General features: G+C 42.6%; 1 protein-coding gene across 1 annotated transcript in view; it reads left to right on the top strand.

Annotated features, from left to right (window-relative positions):
- The first annotated feature begins 1323 nt into the window (after positions 1-1323).
- LOC119272109 (protein DEFECTIVE IN MERISTEM SILENCING 3-like) overlaps positions 1324-9744 on the top strand; it is a 10348-nt gene continuing 1927 nt past the window's right edge. The window contains exons 1-8 of the mRNA XM_037553691.1: positions 1324-1343; positions 5058-5253; positions 5530-5625; positions 5733-5847; positions 7703-7925; positions 8047-8238; positions 8326-8646; positions 9236-9461. Of these exons, the coding sequence (XP_037409588.1) occupies positions 1324-1343; positions 5058-5253; positions 5530-5625; positions 5733-5847; positions 7703-7925; positions 8047-8238; positions 8326-8646; positions 9236-9461 (1389 nt within the window). The remainder of the gene's footprint in view (positions 1344-5057; positions 5254-5529; positions 5626-5732; positions 5848-7702; positions 7926-8046; positions 8239-8325; positions 8647-9235; positions 9462-9744) is intronic.

Raw genomic sequence — 9744 nt, 5'->3', positions numbered from 1 at the left:
ATCTCCGGCCCGCCCAGGACGAAAAGCTCATTTTCTGTCATGATTTTTTGTCATAGAAGTAGGAGCCCACCACATCTATGATGATACCGAGTTTTGTCACAATTATCGTCATAGAAGTGTCATATGTATGATAGAAAAAAATTCGCTTGGCTCAAAATGTCAGGATGTGTCTTTTTTTGTAGTGTGTGTCTTGACAATAGAACCAAGTCTGGTTCCAGTCTTTGGGGTGACTTAGTGGTTTAGCATAGGGAAAGCTGACATCTTTCCTCTTTTGAATTGAAACCCCACCGAGTTCAGTGTTGGGCCCATCAACAAATTCAGTCTGGCGATTTAAATAGTAAAACTCTCTGAATAAATCAACTGTGGGCTCCTCTTGAAGATAAGCTTCGCAGAACACTTGGAAATTGCAAATGTTGGATACGGAGTTGGGTCCAATATCTTGAGGATGAAGTTGGAGGAAATGAAGCACATTACAGAAGAACTTTGAGCTGGGTGGGCTGAACCCCCTACTCGGGTGATCAGCAAAAACAATCACTTCTCCGTCCTTGGGTCTAAGAGGAAATTCTTCACTAGGGACCCTCCAGTGAGTGACTTCTTTTTTGGCTAAAGCGCCAGTTGCAACATAGTTGTTCAAGTCTTCCTCAGTAACCCGGGATTGGACCCAGTTACAAGCAGAATATGTCTTAGCCATTATCGATGAGCTAAAAGAAAGATTGTGCCGGTTCAAGATTATATGGTTAAGCCGGCTGACGAGTTAAACAGTGAATAACAGTAATGAAGCGTGCATAGGTATTAAGCCAGAGATTGACATTGAAGCTATAAAGAGGAGCTATTGTCAACTTAAGAGGGGACTAATGGTATCTGGTGGGTCACTATTTCTGTGTTAGCCCACACAATTGTTGATTTACAGATCTAAGAAAGGGAAAATTACTCAGTGTTGGAAAAACATGTTTCACAGATTGATATCATAATTTTGGATCTACGCCGCGTTAGATAATGGAAAAAAATCTAGACCTAAGTTGCAGTGCCTGAGCAGTTCATATGTCCATATCGGTTTTTTTATGCAAAAGGAGATGACCTAATAATGAAAATAAAGCGTTACGGCTACCACCGCGCAGGAGAGGTACCAAGTTCGAATAAAAAATAAGTGCTACAGCGAAGAACGAAGATGAACTTCGACGAACTCATGGAAACACTAATGGGATCTATGGGAAAATAAAGAAGGATAACTCACCAGAGCTGTTGAACAACGGAGGCGCGCGGACGAATTCTGGTCAGATCAAGTCGATGCAGCGGCCGTGGTTGATGCAGAGGCAAAGGTCGATGGCGGCGGCGGAGCTCAGGTGCTGAGACGACGCAAAGGTGGAAGACAGACGAAGATGCAAGGGGGAAAGTGAAAGGGACCCCTGGCCCTATTTATAAGACGAAAGGATAAGTGACATGCGCGGGAATCGAGGAGGTTAAAAAATGGATATGTGACGGCGCGGGCGCCTCGATTTTTGGAAGTTCATTAAAAGAGAAGCTATATTAAGATTTGAGATTTATGTAATATTAATGACAGGTGACGTCACGACGGGTTACCACGATCTTAGAAGATGACGTCACGGCGGGTTACAGGATCTCGCAAGAATAAATGAAGAAGGATTTTCCTAAGTGTTGAAGATTGACATGAACAAGTTCAAATCAACCCCGGGCCTAATGTTGGGGATATAACTATTGGGTATGACCCGCCCGGGAGGGGTCGGGTTATACCAATGACGGTTCATCAAGACAAAGCCCGTGAAGATGTTGAAGATGGTGGTTCATGAAGCAGACTTGCTAAGGGTCCAAAGCCCAAAGGCGACTTAAGGCCCATAGGTGTAAACTGCCATATATGTATGACATGGATTGTAAGGCAATTATAATTAGTAACTGAGCCGGACACATTGATGATGAGCCGGCCGAGACTCTGTGAGTCACCGGGCGTCAACCTGTGTATATAAAGGGACGACCCGGCGACGGCTTAGGACAAGAAACAAGAGAGATCGAAAGCTAGGTTAAGCGTATTCGCTCCCTGGTAATCGAAACCCAAGCAATACCACCTCAACTGGAGTAGGCTTTTACCTTCATAGCAAGGGGCCGAACCAGTATAAACTCCTGTGTCCTTTGTCCCGTTTAACCCCTTCAACCTAACCTAGTTGCGATGGCTCCATGACTAAGTCCTTCCGCTAGGATATCTGCCGTGACAATTCCACGACAGAAATGATGTAGAATTTTCTAGAAAGCATAAAGGAGTGCTTGAAAGGAGTTTTTCAAAGAAAGACCTCGGTGAAGCTACTTACATATTGGGCATCAAGATCTATAAAGATAGATCAAGACGCTTGATAAGACTTTCGATGAGTACATACCTTGATAAGATTTTGAAGGAGTTCAAAATGGATCAGTCAAAGAAGGAGTTCTTGCCTGAGTTGTAAAGTATGAAGTTGAGTAAGACTCAAAACCCGACCACGACAGAAGATAGAGAGAGAATAAAAGTCATTCCCTATGCCTCAGCCATAGGTTCTATAAAGTATGCCATGCTGTATACCAGACCTATTGTGTACCTTGCCATGAGTTTAGCAAAGGGGTACAATAGTGATCCAGGAGTAGATCACTTGACAACGATAAAAATTATCCTTATAGGACTAAGGAAATATTTCTCGATTATGGAGGTGATAAAGAGTTCATCATAAAGAGTTACGTCGATGCAAGCTCTAACACTGATCTGGATGACTCTGAGTATCAATCTGGATACATATTAAAAGTGGGAGCAATAAGCTAGAGTAGCCCCATGCAGAGCATTGTAGACATAGAAATTTGCAAAATACATACATATCTGAATGTGGCAGACCCATTGACTAAACTTCTCTCACAAGCAAAACATGATCACTCCTTAGTACTCTTTGGGTGTTAATCACATGGCGATGTGAACTAGATTATTGACTCTAGTAAACCCTTTGGGTGTTGGTCACATGGTGATGTGAACTATTAGTGTTAAATCACATGGCGATGTGAACTAGATTATTGACTCTAGTGCAAGTGGGAGACTGAAGGAAATATGCCCTAGAGGCAATAGTAAAGTTATATCATGATAAATGTTTATTATTCATGCTAGAATTGTATTAACCGGAAACTTGATACATGTGTGGATACATAGACAAAACACAGTGTCCCTAGTAAGCCTCCACTTGACTAGCTCGTTAATCAAAGATGGTTAAGTTTCCTGACCATAGACATGTGTTGTCATTTGATGAATGGGATCACATCATTAGAGAATGATGTGATGGACAAGACCCATCCGTTAGCTTAGCATTATGATCGTTTAGTTTATTGCTATTGCTTTCTTCATGACTTATACATATTTCTCTGACTATGAGATTATGCAACTCCCGAATACCGGAGGAACACTCTGTGTGCCATCAAATGTCACAACATAACTGGGTGATTATAAAGATACTCTACAGGTGTCTCCGATGGTGTTTGTTGAGTTGGCATAGATCGAGATTAGGATTTGTCACTCCGAGTATCGGAGAGGTATCTCTAGGCCCTCTCGGTAATGCACATCACCATAAGCCTTGCAAGCAATGTGACTAATGAGTTAGTTGCAGGATGATGCATTAAGAAACGAGTAAAGAGACTTGCCGGTAATGAGATTGAACTAGGTATGGAGATACCGATGATCGAATCTCAGGCAAGTAACATACCGATGACAAAGGAAATAACATATGTTGTCATAACGGTTTGACCGATAAAGATCTTTGTAGAATATGTGAGAACCAATATGAGCATCCAGGTTCCGCTATTGGTTATTGACCGGAGAGGTTTCTCGGTCATGTCTACATAGTTGTCGAACCCGTAGGGTCCGCACACTTAACGTTTGATGACGATTTGTATTTATGAGTTATGTGTTTTGGTGACCGAAGTTTGTTCGAAATCCAGGATGAGATCACGGACATGACGAGGAGTCTCGAAATGATCGAGAGGTAAAGATTGATATATTGGAAGGTAGTATTCGAACACCGGAAGGGTTCCGGAGTGTATCGGGTACATACCGGAGTACCGGAGGGGTTACGGGAACCCCCGGGGAAAGATATGGGCCATATGGGCCATATGAGCCATAGGAGGGAGGCTAACCAGCCCACAAGGGGCTGGTGTGCCCCCACAAGGGAGGAGGCCGAATTAGACTAGGGAAGGGAGCGCCATCCCCCTTTCATACTCCTACTCATCCTTCCCCTTTTCCCCCTTCGGTAGAAGGAAAAAATGGGGCGGCCGAATCTTACTAGGACTGGAGTCCTAGTAGGACTCCCCTCTCCTTGGCGCGCCCCTTGTGGCCGGCCTCTTCCCCTCCTCCTTTATATACGGGGGCAGGGGGCATCCTAAAGCATATGAATTATTCTCTTAGCTGTGTGCGGTGGCTTCTCCATAGTTTACTCCTCCGGTCATAGTGTCGTAGTGCTTAGTCGAAGTCCCGCGCGGATCACATCACCATCCCCGTCACCACGCCGTCGTGCTGACGAAACTCTCCCTTGACCCTCTGCTGGATCAAGAGTTTGAGGGACGTCATCGAGCTGAACGTGTGCTGAACTCGGAGGTGCCGTACGTTCGGTACTTGATCGGTTGGATCACGAAGACGTTCGACTGCATCAACCGCGTTAACCTAACGCTTCCGCTTTTGGTCTAGGAGGGTACATGGACACACTCTCCCGTCTCGTTGTTATGCTTCTCCTAGATAGATCTTGCGTGATCGTAGGAAATTTTTTGAATTACTACATTCCCCAACACCACCCTTACTTCAAGATCTCTGTCGACCGTCCGACAACCATGAAGACGTTCAGAGATTGCAAAATAATTGACATGAGCGAGATAACATTTTCCTAATAAAATTTCTATTACTCCCCCCGTTCGAAATTACTTGTTGTAAAAATAAAAAAAAATATACTTGTAACTAAAATACGTCTAGATACATTCATTTCTCGACAAATAATTCTGGACAAAAGACTATTTTTATATTTTGTCCCCACTTCCATAGATAGATGTAGATCTACTCGCCCAAAATCTCCCCAAGCTTCATTTCCTCCCCAAACCAAGCAGAGCCTACTTGTCTCCCTCCGCGAATCTCTCCCTCCCACGCTGATCTCAATCTGCCCGTCCCTCCACGGGCCCGCGCCGCCTCCCTCCCTCCATCCCCGCCGCATCGCCGGCGGCCTCAGCTTCGCACGCTCCGATGGTGCCGAGGTGGGTTTTCTTTCTCCTGGAAGAGCCCCCCCGCACGCTCCGCCAGGAATGCCGTGGCTTCTCCTCCTCCCAGAAGAGGCTCCCGCGCGCTCCGCCCAGCGCCGGGACGCCGTCTCCGCACACGCTTAATTACGCTATTTGCCCTCTATGTTTCTCAACCCGCGAAAACCCTAATTCCTCCTCAGTTATCTTTCCGCGCTGCTCGTGTGCACAAGCACTGGCCGCATTCGGGGTTTTTTCTTTTTTGAGTCCCGCTTGTTCCCTGTTCCTTTGCAGATTGGTCTCTTGCTAGTGCTGGCGGCTCAACCTGCAGACCGCGGCACCGCCATGGAGGCTCCGCTGACGGTGCAGATTGTCGAGTTCAACACCAAGGTGCGCCTTTCTGGGCTCCTCCATTTTCCCCGGTTCATTTTGGGTTTTCGTGCAGTGCTGTGAGGCTGTTGCTCTACATGTTTGGTGTTGGTGGATGTGCTTTGCAGGTGATGCAAGAGGAGCTGAAGAAGCTGGGGCTCAAGGTCAACCACCATGAGGCCAACATCACGTTCCTCAAGTCTGAGATCTATGCTATCGAAGAGTCGATTGCTGACCTGACAAGTAAGATTTTGTGTGTTTGCCACCCCGGCTTTATGCACTCTAGGTTACGCTGTTCTTATCTGAGAATGCAGCATGTGGATACCATCTGGCAGACCACGAAACATGTTAATTACGTTGTGGTGTGTTAGTCAACCATTAAGTTGTCGAAGTCCTTGGCACTGAAGCTCTGTCATTTATGGAACTTTATTTGCCAATATTCCTATGTGGCTCTGTTTCGAACCACGTTATCAATATCTTGTTGTTTGAAATCATTTAAAGTGAAATCGACAATGTTCAGACTTGAATGACCATCTTTGTGTGTGCTGAATCCTGAATTGGATTGTCCATGAAAAAGCTAATAAGATGATATGCAGTACTCTTACTTATAGGGCACATGTCCTGCAAAATTAATATTATTTTCAAAGGCTGAAAATGCTGTGCTAAAAGCACACGTGCAATCATACAAAAGGCTAAAGAAATATGTAATACCATGAGGGGCTCGTTGTACATCCATGCAATTTTTTGAATTTTAATTCAGTGTATTGTGTGAGATGCACTTCTTTTTTGCTATGAACAGTGCACCTCACAATCTGAATCGAGTTTGAACTTGGAATTTTGTATCCGCGCACATCAGAAGTTTGTATGAACTTATATGTGTGTATTTGGTTTGAACAACATTTGTGCACTTAGCTATCATTCACTACAACACGGCTGTTGAAAGAAGGCGTATTGGCTAGGGTGTTTCTCTAAACGCCTCAAAATTGTGCTTAAGGAGGTGTTTTGGAGAATTCGCCTTAAATCATCTCTAGCTTAAGGTGTTTTTGCAAACCTCCTCGGATTGTGTGCAACTTTGGAGGCATTTTTACAAATTGTCTCGGATTGTATGCAGCTTTGGAGGTGTTTCCTAAAAAACCTGTAACCGGTAGAGATTTTGAGGCGATTCTCAAAAACACCTGATTGATTGGGGGTTTCTCAAAAATCGTCTCCAATCGCTGTGATGTTTCCTATTGCGGGGCATGTCCATGTATATATGTATAATTTATGACAAAGGGCATGCTTTGTTACATAATCACAATATATTCGCTGGTCTAGTGGTAGTGTGCTTACAATGGTTTGCAGCTGGTCCTGTGCTCGAGTCTTGCGTGCGTCGGAATGTTGCAGGCATATTTTTTACCTGTGTGAGGTTCTGTCTTTTAGTACCATACTGCTTAGCGAACAAGAGATTGCCGTATAAAAGGAGGAAACGTGGTCGCTGATTCAGAAATCGGAGCTACTGGTTAATGGGCTTAGGGGCCAGTTGCGCGATTGAATATTTCCGCCCGGTATATATGCGCCATGATACAGACGTTGAGGCCTAGCCGGAAAATAGAAAGCTGACGTTGATTCTTTTCTCTCAGTTTGGGGTTTCGGTTGAGAAGTTTAGCAGTGCTTTAGGAAAACGCCCTAAAACGCCAGCAGATTCAAGGCGTTATTGGGGAATGCCTTGATTGACCTTCCCCTTCGCTACCATCTACATTCTACAGCATTGTAATATCAGCCGCGTTGTAGTGTCTAGGACTAGCCAATATTTCATGCTCATTTTCAAATTAGAATATGTTAGCATCATGGTCTGTGCATTGCATCGGATCGTGGATTTGTTTGAAAAAAAAAGGTGGCTGTGCTATATTAGTATCATAATGTGTAGGTAATACATGTCATTTTATACACAAAATGTTAAGAGTTGTTCAATACTTCTCTTAATTTATTATTCCTATTTAGATGCTAAACCTCAGAACCTTGTCAGTTACACTTGGAAAGGCTGCTGTAATTGCAAATAATGGTACATCAGTTGTCCTATACCTTTTCAATCTGTTGCTGAACCTGGAACTTTTATCAGTTAAACGTGGAAAGAAGGTTGTAGCTTCAAGTAATGGTACATCAGTTCAAGAAGCTGAACAGCGTACAATTGAAAGCATATGTAATCAGGACAAGACAGCAGCTTCGCTTATATGCCAGCTCAAGAAACGTCATTCCACACAAATATCAACAATGCCAATGATGAAAGATATCCTTGGTGTTGTGGCTACCTTAGGAAAAACAAATGATGATAATCTAAGCAGGTTAATTTTCACCTTGTTTTGAATTGAATTTAGCTCCTCTATTGGTGCTAATTTACTTCACATGATATGTTTGTTTGCTTACGTTTGCTGGTATCTTTTTGTTTCTGTAAATTTGTGACAGCCTACTCTCAGAGTACTTGGGAATAGACAATATGCTTGGTCTCGTTTGCAAGACTTATGATGGCATAAAGAGTCTTGAAACATATGGCACAGAAGGCAACATTGATAAGAAAAGTGGTATTCATGGACTGGGTGGCTCAATTGGAAAGATTCTGCATGGGAGGTTTACCGTGTTTTGTCTTGAAAACATAAGGTGCCATTCTAACTATTGAATGTCCTTTTTCTCTCTTGGACTCGACCATATGAGCACGTAAATACTGTGCACTATTACACTCTGCAGGCCATTTTCTGGAGAAGTTGTGATTGATGATCCACAAAGATATCTTATGCTGCGTAAACCAAGGTTGCCTAACGGGGAGTCTCCTCCTGGTTTTCTTGGTTTCGCAGTAAATATGATACTTATGGACCAGGCATACTTGAGTTGTCTCACACCCCATGGCCATGGTCTTAGGGAGACTTTGTTTTACAGTTTGTTTTCTCATTTACAAGTTTATAAGACTACAGCTGATCTACGGCGTGCTATTCCCTTCATAAATGATGGTGCGGTTTCTCTAGATGGTGGTATATTGAGGCCTAATGGTTCATTCTGCCTTGGTGATAGGTACTCAAATATGCAATTTATACCTTTACATCTAACTTTGATGATGGATGATACAGTGTTTGAGTTTTTGCCTGTTTTAGTTTTCTTTTCGTTGAGTTTTGCTTGCTTGTACTGTTGTGCCATCTTGGTACTTTCTTCTAATGCAAAATGACACGCACTTGGGTGCGTAATCGAGAAAAACATGTTTTGCAGATTGTCCTGATTACCACGTATTTTCACGTGCAGCCATTTCACGGCTTGTAAAAGCATATATTTAATAAAATCAGGATTATGTTTCACAAGCTCAATTTACCACAAGTGTTCCAGCTAAAATGAAACAATAACATTCATTCCAGTAAGAGCTATACGTTACGCAAAACTTTTAAGCATCTGCAGTCAATTTGCCTTATTATTTATTTATAATCCCTATGAAAGGAACATTGTAAGTTTTATTTATTATCGAAAGAGTAATCTACTTCTACATTTTTTATCTTTGGGATTTATGTACTCAAAGCTGTTCACTCGCACTAATAAGATACACAGTATTGATTTTTTGTATTAAAATTTATGTCATCACTTTTTTCTTGATGAATAAAGATGACCTTTGTAGGAAAGATGTTGAAGTGAAATTTACTGTAGCTTTAAGCTCTGGGGATTCAAACACACCTGGAAGTATCACTGAAATGGAAGAGCAAGTCAAACTGAAGAACTGGGAGAAGGAAAGGTTTGTTGAGGATATAAAAAGGGAGGAAGATTTGTTAAAGCAAGTTAAGGACTCATTCAGCAATCAAAAGCAACAGCTTCTGGACTATATCACTCAATCGCCAGCGTCAAAGGTGCATTCACAATATCGATCTATTCTCTCTGAAACTTCAGCTACTTAATAAGTCATAGCGGTACAATGCAATATTTTCGTATATACTACTATTAGCTTCCCTATCACGAACTGGTGGTCTTTTTCTGAGATTTGATCGATCTATTCTCTCTGAAACTTCAGCTACTTAATAAGTCATAGCTGTACAATGCAATATTTACGTATATACTATTAGCTTCCCTATGACGAATTGCTGATCTTTCCCTGAGATCTGAAATATTTAACTTTTAATTATGTAAGTTTTC

Source organism: Triticum dicoccoides, chromosome 3A (assembly GCF_002162155.2).
Source record: "Triticum dicoccoides isolate Atlit2015 ecotype Zavitan chromosome 3A, WEW_v2.0, whole genome shotgun sequence".
Taxonomy (NCBI): Eukaryota; Viridiplantae; Streptophyta; class Magnoliopsida; order Poales; family Poaceae; genus Triticum; species Triticum dicoccoides.
The sequence above is the reverse complement of the archived record's forward strand: the minus strand, read 5'-3'. Positions and strand labels throughout refer to the sequence as shown.